At 37.0% G+C, this 18,553-nt stretch overlaps 1 protein-coding gene across 1 annotated transcript in view; it reads left to right on the top strand.

Annotated features, from left to right (window-relative positions):
* The window catches only part of STAP1 (signal transducing adaptor family member 1), a 36,338-nt gene extending 23,106 nt beyond the window's left edge, over positions 1–13,232 (top strand). Inside the window, exons 6-8 of the mRNA XM_049790029.1 lie at positions 1,771–1,899; positions 9,488–9,557; positions 13,143–13,232. Of these exons, the coding sequence (XP_049645986.1) occupies positions 1,771–1,899; positions 9,488–9,557; positions 13,143–13,232 (289 nt within the window). The remainder of the gene's footprint in view (positions 1–1,770; positions 1,900–9,487; positions 9,558–13,142) is intronic.
* Positions 13,233–18,553: the final 5,321 nt, after the last annotated feature.

Below are 18,553 nucleotides of genomic sequence, written 5' to 3' on the forward strand. Positions count from 1 at the left end.
TTCAGTTTTGAGAAGCCCCTGTCTTAAGGAAGTTCCTGGCAGGCTTGAGAACCATATGGGATGCCAAGGGTTGATCTCTGGTCTGGTGCATGCAAGGCAAATGCCCCACCCACTGTGTTATCACTCCAGCTCCCTGAAGTGATATTTTAAAAGTCACATATAGTGGGGCCGGCGAGGTGGCGCTAGAGGGAAGGTGTCTGCCTTGCAAGCGCTAGGTTCGATCCCAGATGTCCCATATGGTCCCCCAAGCCAGGGGCAATTTCTGAGCGCTTAGCCAGGAGTAACCCCTGAGCATCAAACGGGTGTGGGCCGACCCCCCCCCCAAAAAAAAAAAAAGAGTTTGTAGAGGTCCAGACATGGTGGCTCAGTCAGTAAGTGGTAGGGTGTCTTCTTAGCATGTTGAAGACAGAGTGGTTGATCCGTGACACAATCCCAAAGTATAGCAAGTGTGATCCCTGTTTCTGCCAATGTGATCCTCAGTGACTGTCAAGGTGATGGGCAGGGATGAGGTGGGAGTTAGGGTCAATGACTTTGAAGTATGGGAGCATCAATGATGAAGTTGACATTGATGGAGGGACTGCTATTTAAATATTATATTTCTAAAACTTAACTATCAATAACTTTGTAAGCCATGATTCTTTAATTAAATTAAAAAAATGAAAAGTCAAATAGAGTGCTTGTTTTTTTCTCAACAGAACAAATAATATATATTTACCACAGACAAATAGAAAGATTGAAATTATATCTTATATAAACTTAGAGATATTGGCCGTTAATATTTTGGTAAATAGAATATCCTGTTACCTATTTTGACTAATTAGTTTATTACTATTATAATACTATGAAAAATATGAGGGGCTGTATTACAAATTTTCATATAAAATAATTAACAGTGCCATCCAGAATACCATATTATTCCAAAAGGAATCACATACAATTGTTTAAAACATGAATCATATAAGAAAAACTTATATAGAAATTTGTTGTATCCCTGAATGGAAGCACAATTAAGGACCTGAGAGATAGTATGATAATTAAAGGCTTTGCATATGATCAGCACAATTTTGATCCCATGTAGTCGTGGTCTCTAGCACTGCCTAAACAGCATCCTCCTAGGATCGCTATACATCCTTAGGCCCTAGCATAGAGCTGCCAATATGGTTGGTCAAGAAGCAATAGGAGAGGCTCCCAGGTATGATGACTCCCCTGCCCCATAAATAACCAACAAGTATTATTTGTATTTTCAAGTTACAACAGACTTTTTTTCTGATTTCTTTTTCTTAAAGAGGCAGTGAAGGGATGAAAAAAACAAGGGCCTATAGGCATACTTACATACAGCAGAGATTTGTAATAATAATAACAGTGATCATAGTAATTAGATCACTGTATTAAAATAATACATTGAAATAATACAGCTGGATAACCAAGGCATGGGTACTTCCCTAATAGTGCTCAGGGAAACTCTGGATACTTGGACAACTGGACAGATATGTTCAATGCAAGAATCCAAGGATGTTGTGTCTTCTAGTTCTAAAAGCGTAGAGGTCTGATGATGCTCAGGGAAGCCAGGGCTGCACTAGGAAAGGCTTAGGAGACTATGTGGTGTCTAGGATGAAATGAGTTTGATGGACCCCCAACTCTGTACTAAATCTCTGACCTAATAAAACTGGACATTTTAGGAAAATCATGAACTATTTTAAGTTATTTTAGTTAAATTTTATCAAGTAATGAAATTCAACAGTTAAAAATAATTTTTTCTTACTTTTGTAGATGTTTTTATTCGGTATCCCGAAAAGAAGCAACTGAAATGCTTGAGAAGAATCCTTCTTTGGGAAATATGATTCTGAGGCCTGGTAGTGACAGTAAAAACTACTCCATTACTATCCGACAAGAGATAGAGTATGTTTAATTAAAATTATGTTATGTAAATTTATTGGGCTAAAATATGAACAAAGAAAAATGTTAAAGATTGATTCAATGCTAATATTTGTAAGCAAGGAATAATCATAAGAAATTTAGCTCTGCATATAGTTTTATTGTTCATTTGTTCATTTCAACAACTATTTATTGAGCAATTACTATTGATCAAGTATTATTCAAATTATTGCAGACATAGATGTGAACAAAATATCCTTGATATAAGTCTACATTTCTTTTAAGAACAACAGACTAGGGGCCGGGTAGGTGGCGCTGGAGGTAAAGTGTCTGCCTTGCAAGCGCTAGCCAAGGAAGGACCGCGGTTCGATCCCCGGCGTCCCATATGGTCCCCCCAAGCCAGGGGCGATTTCTGAGCACATAGCCAGGAGTAACCCCTGAGCGTCAAATGGGTGTGGCCCAAAAACCAAAAAAAAAAGAGAACAACAGACTATACATACACATAAAAAGGACTTATTTAGTAATAAGATTGATGGAAGTTAACAGGATAACTGGAGATGGAAATTCTCATAAGGGGATTAAAGTTACTTTTACAAAAGAGCCATAGTAATTATAGTATAGTATAGTCAGAGAAGATATACTTTATTGATGGACAGTTAAGTAGAAACCTGAAAGACCCAAAGGAACAGACCTTTTCAGTGTCTAAACCAGGACATTCCAGCTAGCAGATACCTAAATCCATAGGAAGAAGTTTTGGTTTGTTCATGAAAAATAGAGGGCACTAGGATTGCCAAATGAAAAGTGATAGAAAAAAGCGACAGTAATAGAAAATGAGATTCCAGAGGAGAGAAATGATCTCTCTAAAGTCATTATAAACTTCTTGTAGTTTCATTAAATTTTTTTCTGTTAAATTTAATTCATGAATTTTCAATGCATATGGCAGAATATTATAGATTATTATAATTTATTTAATTAAAAATTTAATGGACTACTTCAAAACAAATCCAAGTAAAATAAAAGTTATGCTTCTTAGAACTTTTGAAAGAGAAATGATGGATTTTTCTGTTTAGTGTATATTGTTCAAGGATCTTGTCTCTTTTCAGGGAATAGGAACCTAAGTATCGCACAAAATAAAAGAGAAATTTATTTTTTCTTTTTTTTGGTTTTTGGGCCACACCTGGCGTTGCTCAGGGGTTACTCCTGCTGTCTGCTCAGAAATAGCTCCTGGCAGGCATGGGGGACCATATGGGACACCGGGATTCGAACCAACCACCTTTGGTCCTGGATCTGCTGCTTGCAAGGCAAACGCTGCTGTGCTATCTCTCCGGGCCCGAGAAAATATTTTTAACTGTTTAGTTTCATTTTTAAAATGATAGTACTAAAAATATGAAAATTTAACAACCTATGTTTTAGTGACACTGAATCTAACTGCGTGAAAGAAAATTAGATCACGGAGAGAGTGTGATTAGTTTTTTTCCTTCATATTAATTTGGCTTTCTTGGTTGGAGTGAATATTTGACTCTCTTGCATGTGAATCCTATTCTTCCCCATGATGTAAACAAGATACTGAGTTTTAATGGTATGCAATTGAAAATCTAATCACCATTTACAGCCCCCCAAAGGTTATATTTAGAAAAGAAGGAGGTACCCCACTAGAACAGTCTGAGTTAGCACAGTAGGCTTTGAAGAATAGTTTATGCCTGGAAGTGACTAAGAAAAGTTTAACTGTTATATTCCACAATTTTTATGTACCTTTTCTATTATGTTTATTAATGCCTCAAAACAAATATTCTATAGTATGTGAATTTAGTAACCTTTGCTTAAGAGACCTAGCTTTCTCCTTTTCTTTTATTTGGGGGGTGGGGGTGGAGATACACCCAGCAGGAGTTCAAGGCTTCTGACTGTACTCAAGAGCCTGGCAGGGTTCAGGGGACAATATGGGTGCCAGGGATAGGACCTGAATTGGCCATATACAAGGCAAATAATCACCCCACTGTACTACTCTCACTCATGTCCCTACACCACTTAATTTAAAAGGGTCAATTGTAGAGAGTATTTAAATTTTAGCTTGTAGAATATGAGTTTATAGAACTTAGTGTAAGACTGCCGTAAGTGTAGACAGAAAACACCTGCTTTACCCAGAAATATCAATACACTCTCATACAGGTTGTAAGATAAAAGTTCAGCTATGCAAGTTAGATGATGACTGTGTCTGGTAAAAACAGTAGCTCACAAAGACAAGATTGTTTACAAAGCAGGGTTTCAAAGTGAAATGTTCTCCACCTGTTAAACAATCAGCTGTGGGAGGGAAGTTCCCAAAAGAAACAAAAGTTCATTCAGTGCCAAAATTATCAAGTGACTCCTCTTAAAGTAAAGAATCATCCACCTTCACCCAGCCCAATGATGTGTGATTTCATACCTTGCTTTGGTTTTCTCGAAACTGTTATGACTACATGTCAGGCTAGTACAAAATACAAATACTAGTCAAAGAAGCTGTAGAAACTACTTACAAAAATACAGTCACTAGCCAAAGAAGCTGTAGAAACGATGGACCTCCCAAAACACTCTTTTGTAAAAAGTGGGGTCAGAAGCTAGTAAAATACTTACAACCACTTTACTTGTTGTCACACTCTCCTCCCACCCAAAAAATAGTTTATTTCTTTTTTGAGGTCACAATCAGGAAACCTCAAAAGAATATTTTTATCAGTCTTTTTCCTCCTCTTTATTCCTTTGGAAAAACAACAAAATATGAAAGAAAAATAAATGAAAGAAAAATTAAAAAATATAAAAGCTGTTCATATTTTCTTTCAAAATATGAAAAAAAATACAAAGAAACATGGGAGCAAAGCCATGTAGTAGTAGTCTTTTTCGATCTTTTTGCTTCAGAATGTTGATCATTAGTCAAAAGTTCCTGCAGACATTGTTATGTTTGCTAACTCTTCCTACTCCACCTTTACCATGAATATTGATAATGATAATATGATGATGATATAACTAAATGTAATATAACTAATAACAATCAGTTATTATTTCACAATGATTATTATTAAGACAATGTTATTATTTTTTATATTATTTGACAGTTGTTATTATTAAGACAATGTCTGGGTGCTCTGTTGATAGGAACAATATAGAGACAGCATTTTTTCATGTTTTTTTTTTATTGTTTTTGTTTGGTGATCACACCTGGAAATGTTAGAGCTGCTTCTAGTTTTGTATTTGAGGGTTGTTCCCAGCCTGATAGGCAGGGGTGGGAGCAGGGAGGACCATTTGGTGCTAGAGTCAAATCTTGGCCTCCTGCATGCAGAGTATGCATTTGTTGAGCTCTGGCCTCATTTGCAAATGAAGAAGCTAAGAGTCATAGAAAGTACCAAGTTCAGGCATATATTAGTGAAAAATAATTATGATTTATTGTTAGATTAAATATGCCGGAAACTATAAAAACTTTTCAAATATTAACTTAGGTTGGTTTCCTGAAGAGAGGCATTGTGATCGTCATCTGATAAAGAATTTAAATATAGCTCCTTCTAGCTATAAAAGTCATGCCCTTCAAGATTTCTTCAGGCTTCCAGTACTTATTTCATTGTATTACTGGGTATTTAATTAGAATGAGTGGGAGTATTAAAACATAAGTGAATATTTGTATGATCTTTTTATGGCATAGTAAAAGATAAAAACAGCCGGTTATTCAAGAAGTTTGTGTGTGAAACCGCCAGTCTAAAAAAAGTTTCCTTTACTAGTCAATAGGTTTCTGAAAATTCAGTATTAAATTTCTCTTCCTGGGGCCGGCGAGGTGGCGCTAGAGGTAAGGTGTCTGCCTTGCAAGCACTAGCCAAGGATCAGGACCACGGTTCGATCCCCCGGCGTCCCATATGGTCCCCCCAAGCCAGGGGCAATTTCTGAGCGCTTAGCCAGGAGTAACCCCTGAGCATCAAATGGTGCGGCCCGAAAAACCAAAAAAAAAAAATTTTCCCTTCCTTCCTTCCTTCCTTCCTTCCTTCCTTCCTTCCTTCCTTCCTTCCTTCCTTCCTTCCTTCCTTCCTTCCTTCCTTCCTTCCTTCCTTCCTTCCTTCCTTCCTTCCCCCTTTCTTTTTTACTTCTTTCTTTCTTTCTTTCTTTCTTTCTTTCTTTCTTTCTTTCTTTCTTTCTTTCTTTCTTTCTTTCTTTCTTTCTTTCTTTCTTTCTTTCTTTCTTTCTTTCTTTCTTCTTCTTTCTTCTTTCTTTCTTTCTTCTTCTTTCTCTTTTCTTTCTTTCTTTACCTTTTTCTTCTTTTCTTTTTTCTTTTCTCCTTTCTTCATGAACCACAGCAACCCAGCACCAATCCATATACCCTCTGACAGAAACAGCCCAGCTCAATGACTGAACTAAAATATGAGCAAATGAATTTTCACAGGTGGGTCCAGACTATGGAGCTGAGAACTCTGGGACTGTTTTCAGAATGGAATTAGTGCTCCAAGGTTACTTCCTGGCACTTCACTCAGGAATCACTCCTGACAGGCTCTGGGCTCCAGAGAATTAAAGCTGGTCAGCCACATCCTCCCTGCTGTACTATCTCTGTGGCACTAAGATTGCTTAAATTTTATCCTTTATTAAAAATTTTTTAATAATAAGGGGCTGGAATGATAGCACAGTGGATTTGGCATTTGCCTTACACATGGCCACCCAGGTTTGATTCCCAGCATCCCATATAGTCCCCTGAGCATTGCCAGGGGTGACCCCTGAGTTCAGAACAAGGAGTAACCTCTGAGAACTGCTGGGTATAATCTAACCCCCATTTTTTAAAATTATAACGCTGTGATAATAAAGTTCATATTTGTTGTTGTTCAAGTTGTTCATAATACAACTATTCTAGGCATAAATGTTCAAACACCAATCCCATCACTAGTGTCAACTTCCTTTAATCAGTGACCTAATTTCCCACATACCACCATAGCCCGCCTTCTTGCAAGCACAAAAGATTTACTTCAAATTATTTATGACAATACACAGTCTAATAAAATTATCAAAACTTAGATCAACAAGGGCCAATTTAAAATGAATGTTGTGAGAAAAAAATAAAAATAAATAAAATGAATGTTTATTTCTCCCAGGATGTTACTAAATATCTAAGGATTCTAAACTAAGGATTGACTGGGTTATGGTTGGTGCTAGTTGAACCTTCTGTGACATTGTTGAGGTTCACTGAGTTTGGTAGATTACTATGCAACTTTCCCATCAGATTTCCCATGACACTACTGCTGACACTACTATCAATTTTTGAGGTGTTACTTGTAGCTACATAGTACAGAATTTATAGATTTTATAGAAATGTGGTGATTTGGCAGTTTGATAAAATCACAGAACTCACTATTTATGTGAGGGTTTAGGAGCTGGCGCTGGGCTGGGTTCATGAAGCAAGGGAAAGCTTCCTTCCCTCCCTCCCGCCCCCCCCCCCCAAACCTTCTGAGAATGTCATAGAGGTGTCAGCTAGGACCAGACTACCTGGGAAGGACCACTGGATATTTTATTCTTTTGGAGCTTAGTAGAGGACCTGGGCTATTTTTCTGCCAAGAAGATGGTAATGGTGTGAATAGAGGCTGCTGGGTTTTCTGGTGGTGGAATGGGTATAGGAGCAGGGACTTGCCCTAACTCCATTCTAAAAACAGTCCCAGAGTTCTCAGCTCCATAGTCTGGACCCACCTGTGAAACTTCATTTGTTCATATTTAATTTCAGTCATAGAGCTGGGCTGCTTCTGTCAGAGGGTATATGGATTGGTGCTGGGCTGCTGTGGTTCATGAAGAAAGGAGAATCTGCCTTCGCCATTCAAAGAATGACACAGAGGGATAATATAGACCAGACTTACCTGGGAAGGAACTGCTGCCATGTGTTGTTTCCTCTTGTATTTTGTTTTGTATTTGGGCCACACTCGGTGACGCTCAGGGTTTACCCCTTGGTTATGCACTTAGAAATCGCTCCTGGCTTGGGGGACCTTATAAGACGCTGGGGATCAAACCGAGGTCCGTCCTGATCAGCCGCGTGCAAGGCAAGTGCCTGATCGCTGCACTTCGGCTCTGGCCCCATCATCTTGTATTTTAAAGAAAAATTCTAAAGCAAACCATTAGAACTAATTTATTAACCATTTTCCAGCTACTGCGAAACTGGATACCATGCCATCTAATATAGAGAAAATTTGGATATGATGGTAGAAGAGCAGAAAGCCCTTTGAATAGAAGTATGGTTTAGTCCTAGGGAAATGTGACTTGGAAATAGAGAGACTTTAAAAGGCCCTTTTGCAGTTTAACTGATAGACGAAGATTGCTTGAGATGGCTATTGTAAACTGAACACATCAAATTAGTTTTCAACAAAAATGGCAGTAAAGTACTGTTAACTTTTCAACACTGAATCTTTAAACATTCTGGCCATATAAATCAAGGGAATTCAAGAAAATTCTAATGTTCAAAACTAAGTGCACAGGCATTGACTTCTGTTATCAGTAAAAAATTGTTTCCATTGTAGGAGCTGGAGTCCAGCGGGTAATGCCCTTGTTTTGCAACTGGCCAATCTGATTCTAGTACCTCTATGGTACCTAGAACCCTTCCAGGAGGGATCCTTGAGTACAGAGCCAGAAATAATCCCTGAACACCACTGGGAGTTGGCCCAAAGTAGTAACAACAATAATGACAAAAAAGCTATTTAAACTTTAGCAAATAGAACTATGGGATCAACTATTATTTTGAAGTTTCAGTTTTATAAATATTTATTATGTCTAGTTCTTAAATAAAAGTCGCACAAGATTTATTTCTTGTACTTAAGCAACTTATAGACAAATAACTATGTGTTTAATGTGGTACTAATTCAGTGTTATAACATTATAGAAGAGAAAAATAGTACATCCATCTACTTTACTTACTATTTTATACATATCTAAATTGGCATATTCCTAAGTTGTGGTATGTGAGCTATCAGAAAGATCAGCTATTGAAAGTTTAATGATTTAAACAGTTATAAGTTGGAGTATAATTTTCTCTCATTTATTTCAGAGAATATATTTTGGATTTGTAAAGCCCATCTAAAATTTATGTTGTCAACTTTGTAAATTGCTGTCTTTAAAAAAATGAGATTAGGGCCCGGAGAGATAGCACAGCGGCGTTTGCCTTGCAAGCAGCCGATCCAGGACCAAAGGTGGTTGGTTCTAATCCTGGTGTCCCATATGGTTCCCCGTGCCTGCCAGGAGCTATTTCTGATCAGACAATCTGGAGTAACCCCTGAGCACCGCCGAGTGTGACCCAAAAACTAAAAAAAAAAAAAAAAAAAAATGAAATTAATTTCTGCTTGGGAAGTTTTCAGTTCTTGATTTATTTTTTCTATTATTTCTTTACATTCACCCACTTAATTACCTAGAGTTTCTATAACCCTAAATATATAAACCCCCTACTTCCAAGGGACAGAAAACCAGGCAAACAGAAAAATGAAAACAACTAATCTCTCTCTCTCTCTCTCTCTCTCTGAATCTAAAATTATGGGAACACAAGTTTACTATTCAGGTGATGTTTTATATGTGCCCTAATTTGATTTTAACCAACAGTATAATAAAATGAAGATTATATGTACTTTTGTTTTTTAATTTTTAGTGTGCCAAGAATCAAGCACTACAAAGTGATGAGTGTAGGGAATAACTATACCATCGAACTGGAAAAGCCTGTGAGTAGCTACTTGCTTTCTGTCAATTAATTTTTCTTGCTTCTTTCCATACTTATAGAATACATAGACAAGGTGAGAAAGTAGGCATCTTGCCTAGGAACCTAGTGCCAATTAAAAACTATCATTCAAGGTGCTCCATAGTGGCAGAAAATAGGGTAAGAAATGAGATATGGGGCCGGGCGGTGGCGCTAAAGGTAAGGTGCCTGCCTTGCCTGCGCTAACCTTGGACGGACCGCGGTTCGATCCCCCGGTGTCCCATATGGTCCCCCAAGCCAGGAGCAACTTCTGAGCACATAGCCAGGAGTAACCCCTGAGCGTTACTGGGTGTGGCCCAAAAACCAAAAAAAAAAAAAAAAAAAAAAAAAAAAAAAAAAAAGAAATGAGATACAAGAGGAGTCAGATAAAGTAAAGTATTATCTGTTTAAAATTATTTCTACTTTTTTTCTCTGCAAAATTTTGTGGATAATAGTTGCTTGAAGGAGGAGGAGTATTTTTGTTAAATATTTATTTCACATACTCCAACTGAGTATTTCTATTTGGAAATAACAGGTGGAGAAAAACGGAATACTTGTTTCTCTAATATGTGTCAAGTACAAGTTCATAAATCTCACTCTTAATAATATAATAGTGACAAAAGAGATTTTCATTCTGGCCTATAACTTCTATTTCACTGACTTATCATGGCATTACTGATGTTGCTACTAGACATTGAGTGAGGCACAGAACTCTGCCATCTAATTACATTACATATGCCATCTAATTTCATCTGTGTCATAAAAAGGTAATGCCTATTATACAGATGGGAAATTACTGTTTATACTAGTTTCAGATGAGCATATATTCAACATGACCTATGCTCACAAGATGCTGGAAAAAGGAATTTTATTATTTGTTTTCGCTAAAGTTGAACTTATAGATTCTTTGTTTCTTCAATCTTAGTATGCAGTTCAAATAGACTATAAATGACCATATAAGATCATCTGGTTGCATTTCTTTTCTTGGATTATAACCTTGAGTGTGCAATAGAAACTTTTGTCGGGAGCAAGGCAGCTACTGATTCTATGGTCCATTTAAACATTGGCTGTAAGTGTCTTTCAGAACTGTTCTGTTCTCATGTGTGTAACTTCCTTTCTTTTAAAAGAACTTTGATTCATAGAAATTGATTAAAATAAAATCCCCAGGAGATAAAAGTTTATCTTTGACCCTAGATTATAGAAATGAGAACAAGGGGAAAGTAGAGGCATGGGGGGAGGGTGACAGTGAGTAAGAAAAAATGAATGGAAGGTAACAGGATTAAGGGTTAGGGACTTCAAGCATATTGGTGGTATAGAGGTGATCTATATATGTTTGTGTTTGTTATATGTAGATCTATATATATAATAAATATGTGTATATATAGAGTCCTCTCTATATATCTCTAGAGAACTCTATATCTATATAGATATATACTATCTTGTTCTATAGCTGTATATATCTATACCTATATATAGAAATATCTCTATATATCTATAAAGTTCTACATATGCACACATTACAAAACCAACAATACTATAAGCACAAGAGACAATCTACAACAAAACTTCAAAATGTGCTTGTCAAGGAGGATGACTGGAGGGGGAGGGAATGCCAGGATATCTGTGGAGGGCAGTTGACACTGGTGGTGGAAGTGATGTAGGAACATTGTACAACCGGTTAACTATATAATTAACAATTTACATTAAAATGATTTAATGTAGCAACGAATTAATCAAAACATCTAAGAGGAGAGGAGAGGATTAGAGTGTCAAATGTCTAAGTATATAAGACATGGAAAGATTAACAGAAACATGGAAAGGGGGCCAGGCGGTGGCGCTAAAGGTAAGGTGCCTGCCTTGCCTGCGCTAGCCTTGGACGGACCGCGGTTCGATCCCCCAGTGTCCCATATGGTCCCCCAAGCCAGGAGCAACTTCTGAGCACATAGCCAGGAGTAACCTCTGAGCGTTACCGGGTGTGGCCCAAAAACCAAAAAAAAAAAAAAAAAAAGAAACATGGGGGGGGCCGGGCGGTGGCGCTGGAGGTAAGGTGCCTGCCTTGCCTGCGCTAGCCTAGGACGGACCTTGGTTCGATCCCCCGGCATCCCATATGGTCCCCCAAGAAGCCAGGAGCAACTTCTGAGCGCATAGCCAGGAGTAACCCCTGAGCGTCACAGGGTGTGGCCCAAAAACCAAAAAAAAAAAAAAAAAAAAAAAAAAGAAACATGGAAAGAAACATCTCTTCATTTATTTGGCCTTGGTCTGAAAAGTTCACAGTATAAAGACTATTTTTTCACTATGTATCACAACCCTATACCTCAACCAGGATATGTTTGAATCAACTTATTTTCAAGTTTAATTGGATTTATCGAGTTTAAACTTATTCACTTGTATTAAAAGGGTTAAGGGGTATAAAATTTCAGTTACTATTAATTAAATCTAGTAAAATTATTCTGCTATAATGAGATGTTAAAATGCTGAATTCATTGGCTCTAATGTCCTGTGACTTCAAGTAGAATAATCTATGGCCAAGTTAAGGAAAAATGGATTTATTTTAAGGTGTATTTATTATAAGGTGTATATAGAATGGCTAAAAGGCTACAAAACTTTTATGTATTTGAATAGTTATAGATTTCATCTATATCTATAAAGCAAAGTGTTCCTAAGAAACCTTATAAGATAAAATGACAAAAAGCAAAGAAACACTGGTTATTAATTTACATAGACTTAAGTGTTCTCAGACCCCCCTTTCCTAAATAACCTATTAAATCATAGAAGGATGAAGGTTATAGTACAGTGTGTCGGGCATTTGTCTTGCACGTGACCAATAAGGGTTCAATCCCCAGTGTCCCATATGGTCTCCCAAACATCACCACGAATGATCCCTGAGTGCAGAGACAGGAATAAACTCTCAACACTGGAGTGGCTAAAAAAAAATATCAATGAACACATAAAATCTAAAATACTATTAGCATATAGTAAAAGCAGAAAAAGATATGGTAAGTACACACATGCATTAAGTAGTTCCTGGGGACAGATATTAGAGATGCCACTCACTGATAGGAGAGCCTTGTGAATCAAAGCCAAAATCCTCTTTGGATTTCTTTTGCTTAGCAAAATCAGACTATCCTAGATCTCTTATGAAAAGCAAGTGAAGTAGTACATAGTTTTAAAATGCAGTCCCTGTACTTGTTATAAGAAACATCTAATTAGGATATTGCTTTCTTCCTTGAAACTCTATGATCCTCTACTCAGGGTTAAATTTCAGGACGGGAATTTTGGCTTAACTTGAGTCATATTTCTATGGAACATTGGGGGAGATACTGTCCACCAAAATGTATCCAGTAGAAAAGAGGTACTAATTCTTCTACAGGGAAACTGATATTGGTTATAAAGACAAAATAAAATTCATGGGGAGATACAATTTTTACTACTCAGTAAGCTATATAATTAAGATATTACAATTTCTGAAGATCAGGGAACATGCAATTATTTCCATTAAATTTTCAGTTCCGCTTTCTCTTACTTTATCTTTACACTGATATCACTGAACTCACTCTCTCTCTTCACATAGGTAACACTCCCCAGCCTTTTCAGCGTCATTGATTATTTTGTGAAGGAGACCCGAGGAAATTTACGACCATTTATATATTCAACCAATTAAGTCCTTGGTATGTTCCTTATATTGTTATTGTGTTATTGGAAGAGAAAATAACAATCCTTATTATACCATACTTGTAATACCATATATATGGAACTCTAGCTTAGTTTTTATATTCACTCCTTTGAAAAAGCATATGTGAACATGAGAACACCAATATCTTGGTGGATAGCTAATGGATCTATTCTAGAGAATAAAAACCTTGAAGCATTTATGTGACTATTAGCCTCATTACCTTGGTTTTATCAAATGAGTTCAGAGATACAAAGAAAAGCCTATGACAAAATTATGGAAGCCAAACCAAACATACCTTAATGGTATGGTCGATCAACAATATTAGATACTATAGACAGACCAAATGCATGCGGTGGGTGAGAGATGGGGCAATAGGCTGAGGACTTGTGTTACATGCCAAAGGTCTGTGTTTGGTTGCTAGTACTACATGTTCCTCTGAACACAAAGCCTAGAATAACTTCTAAGAACTGTGAGATGAAGCTTCCAAATGAAAAAGAAAATAAAATGGATTTATACTATGTGTAAAAGTAGTAGACACATAATATGTATGTGTATGTATATATATACTGAATATATATACACAGAAATACATTCAGTGGTAGAATACATGTCTTGCATGTGTGTCCCTGGATTCAACATTAAAAAAAAATCTTATAGTTGGGTACACCATGACCAAAGTGCATTAAATGAACTGAGGTTTTATACCAGTGTAAAGGCAGGTGTACAAAAACATGGTTGCTGAGAAACTAATGGCTGTAATTTGACTTGCTGCAAGATTTGTAGTGTGTTTTGTTTATAGATTATTAAGAAATTCAAAACAGTGAGAGTTAACTTTCAAACCAAGCCTGGTATCCAGTGTGACTATACATTCCTCATGACTATTAAATATTGGGTCTGTCTGTAGTCCAGTTTTGGGAAGGGTAGTCTGGATGTGCTTTTCTCTATCCCTTTAAACAATTCTGATACATATGACCACTGGACAAACTAGAAGAAGAAATAATCTCCAACTTGGCCTTAGTAAAAGGATAATACACTTGTCTTGTAAATGGGTAGTACCACAGGGCTGCCTAAGCATCACTGGAATAACCAAGCATAGAGTCAGGCCCAGACCCCTAAGACAGCTAGGTGTGACTCAAATTCTTTAAAATCAATTCTCGAGGCTAGAGGATAGCATAGCTAGGGCATGTGCCTTGCACGGGCCATCCTGGGATGGACTCGGCTTGATCCCTGGCATCCCATATAGTCCCTCAGCCTGCCAGGAGCAATTTTCGAGCACAGAACCCAGAGTAACCCCTGAACACCACTGGATGTGGCCCCCAAAACAAAAACAAACAAAACCAAAACAAACCCAAAAACCAATTCTCGAATTTATTTGAATTTTAAAAAGTCCTAGAAACTTAGAAGAAAAACAACTCTGGCTCTGGCTATCTGCATGCATCCATCAGGGAAAATGCAGAAAGTCTCACTTTCTCACTAGTCTCACTTTATAATTTTATATATATCTCACTTGATAACACTTTAAAGTACTGAGAACTTGTAATGACAAATAACAAAAAAATCAATTTAAAGGAACTTTTTTCTTGGGGAGGTGGGCTGCTGATCCAGCTGTGCTCAAGGCTTATTTCTGACTCTATGCTTAGGGATCACTCCTTATGGTTCTTGTTGGACTATAAGGGGTGCTGGGGATCAAACCTAGGCTGGTCACAAACCTGTACTATCTCTCCAGCCCAATCTGTCTGAAGGCACTTTATGAAAATCTGGTCTCATTCTGTATAGAAATCACCTGCAGACACAGTACAGAAAACATCTCTGAGATGATTCAGCTTGTTAAAATTTTTTTTGAATAACTGGACTAATGAGATATAAAAGCAGGTGTAGGTACTTGCCTTGCACAGAGCCAACCTGGGTTCGACCCCTCAGCATCTCAGGTCACCCAGTACTACCAACTATGATTCCTGAGCAGAGCCAGGAGTAACCTCTGAGCACAACCAGGTGTAGTGCTTCCCCTTTTAAATAATTATCAACCTAGTAATTTGAGGCAACACTGTTTACTTTTTCACATTAGGGATTTCTTCCATAGTACAGTCTGAAATATTCCGTCTCTTTAATTTCTGCATGTTAATCCAATTTCTGACTTTGAAATCATACAGTTCATTCAGTAGCTATGTCTTCTTTCTTTTCTCCTGCCCTGTCTTAAAGCATTTTTAGTCCTTTCATCTCATTTTTGACCTCTGTATACTAATTTCTAAACAGCCCTCTTAAATTATTACAAGGAATGAATTCAGTATTATGCTGGCCATCACAATATTAGTTGGACTTTTTGTGCCACACCCAACTCTGGTCAAGAGTTATTCCTGGCTCTGTGCTCAGGAACCACTTCTGGCAGTCCTCAGGAAACCATGGGTTAACTGTGTGCATGCAGGGCTTAACTCATTGTGCTATATCACACTGGCCCCACTTGGCATTTTTTAATATAATTTTTATTTTAATCATAGTGTCTTACATACCATTGACAATATTTTAAGTACATATTAACATAAAATCGGGGAATTCCCATCACCGAATTGTCCTCCCTCCACCTCCGTTCCCATCCTACCTCCCATATCCTACTCCCTCATCCCCGGGGCCGCTAGAATAAGTGGTCCCCTCTGTGCCTAGCTTACTACTTAGTGGTCTTACACCTGTTTGGTCTTGGTACCTCCCTTATTTCCCCCTCTAATTGGGAGGTTCAATTATAGTTCAAATTATGTGGTTTTGTTCGAAGAAAAGTAATAAACTGGGGAAAAAAATCAAATACACCACTTGGTATTTTAATTTGGAAAAAGATACCATGTAACAGAAAGAAATAGGCTCTTAATATGCTCTCCCCCTTTTTTCTTTCAGAGACCAAAGTTTTCTGGAACATCTTCAGACAAAAAATTAAAGGGGTGGGAACTGAGTATTAGTTGATTTCGGAACTATGAGTATTGCCAATTATATACTACCAGGTAACAAGTCATCTCCAAAATACGGTAGTTAATAACCATTTTATTTAAACAGATTTATATAAGCAACCTGGATTTGATTTGATTTGGTAGTCCTTAGTGTCATTTACATGACAACCAGCTGTGGCTTGCCTGGGGCTGGATGGTCTAAGATGGTCTCTTTCACACATCTGGTGCTGGTTATTTTTATGAATCACTGTGTAATGGAATAAATCTCTTCTTCTGGTCTCCAATCTCAGAAGTATAGGAAAGATTGCTATATATTATTGGGTGAGAATTTGTAATGTTTAATGAGATAAAATCATCACTTTAAGAATAACTCAGTGTAGATAGTATCTCTCTTAAAGTTCATTGTAAAATTTTCATACAAATTTTTTGATATATATGTATATATATTTGATATATGTATAATTCTCAGGTTTGACAACCAGACAAGATACAGAAGATTCCATTACCTCAGAACATGTATTATTTTCCTCTTTTGTAGGCAATATTTTCATCAGCACTCCCTGGCCATCCATTATCCTCTTACCATTTTTACACTTTTGCTCTTTCTGAATACTTCAATTATTTTTTCCCCCGGCCATAATATAGAGGTGACATTCAGGGATTACTCCTGGCTCTGCACTCAGAAATCGTTCCTGGCAAGTTTGGAGGTCTGGGGATTGAACCAGGGTCTGTCCTGGGTCGGCCGCGTGCAAGGCAAACATGCCCTACCGCTCTATTATCATTCTAGTCCCCAGTATTTCAGATTTTTAATAAATAAAACCAGAGTATGAAATCTCTGAAAATGATTTTCTTTCACTTATCATAGTGTCTAGACTGACATAAGCATGATTATATTACTATTTTTTTTGTTTGTTTTGTTTTTGGGCCGGCTGTCTGCTCAGAAATAGCTCCTGGCAGGCACGGGGGACCATATGGAACACCGGGATTTGAACCACCTTTGGTCCTGGATCGGCTGCTTGCAAGGCAAACACCGCTGTGCTATCTCTCCGGGCCCTACTAGCTATTTTTTTTATTAATATTTTACCATTAGAAGGTACTAGTTTTTATTCAACTTGAAGTGAATTTGAATTTGGAAATCATTAGGCTCTATATTCATTAACGTTTTTGTGCTTAAATAAGTCTTCCCTTGAGTAAGGTAATTAAAATAGATTACTGGGTCATATTAAAGAGCTATGTCTAAGTTTCTAACAGTCAAATATTTCTAAAGTGATTCTACCATTATGAATCTCTACCATTCATGATTGAGCAATCTAGTCTTAACATGCACTTTACTGGTTTCTAAAAAACAGTTTAAAATTAAGTATACAGTGTGGGGTTGAGATAATAGTACAACAGAAAGGGCATTTGCCTTATGAACAGCTGACATTGTTTCAGTCCCTGATACCTGATAATGGCCAACTTGATAGTGATACCTGAGCACAGAGCCAGAAGTCAGTCATGAACACTGCTAGGTGTGGCCCTCAAACCAAAATAGTGTAGTGTTAATTTTTATAGGGGGCTTCAGCCTGTGGTATTTAAGGGACCAGGATTACTCAGTAGAGCTATACTCATGTATAGGAGTTATGTGAAGAATCCAATTCAGGGCCTCCTATGTGCATATCATCTGCTTCATCACTTCAGTGATCACCCTTGTTTTCTATGTGGTTTTAATATGCATTTTATGCATTTATTTTTAATACTGTTTCACAAATTCTGATTTTAAGTATCTGCTGAAATCTTCTACCCGTATTTTAATTGTTTTTTTCTTATATTGTTTTGACATGCTATAAATATTTTGAAGCTAAGTCCCTTATCAGACAATAATCTATAATTACTTAATGTAATTCATGTAATTTGTCTCTCAAATTGAATCAAAACAATACTACCCTACTAATAGCTCCAATAACTGGCAGAGCACATGAAAAAGTATCAGTGGAGGATGAAAATACCAAGTTGGGTATTACATTTTTTTGTTGGAAAAATGATAGACTTAAAGATAACTGGATACACAAAGATATGATACATATGCGGAGTAGCTAACATAAAAAAAGATTATCATGCCTGGAGATTATAATACAATGCTTCTCCTGTCCAGGTAGATAAAAGTTAGTGTATTTCAGTAAAACAATTGGAAACGTCAAGAGTAGCAGATTTTTATATTTCTAGTAAAAATTTGAGAACTAAGAATACAAAGGGCTAAGAGTAATCAGAACAAAAGTTGATAGAACTACCAAATAAAGCCTATCAGTTATAGTAATGAAGATACAATACTAGCACAGGAATAGACAGAAATTATAAACTCAGGAGAAATAAAATATGCTTATGAAGTCTTCAGGA

This window comes from Suncus etruscus, chromosome 16, assembly GCF_024139225.1.
Source record: "Suncus etruscus isolate mSunEtr1 chromosome 16, mSunEtr1.pri.cur, whole genome shotgun sequence".
NCBI lineage: Eukaryota > Metazoa > Chordata > Mammalia > Eulipotyphla > Soricidae > Suncus > Suncus etruscus.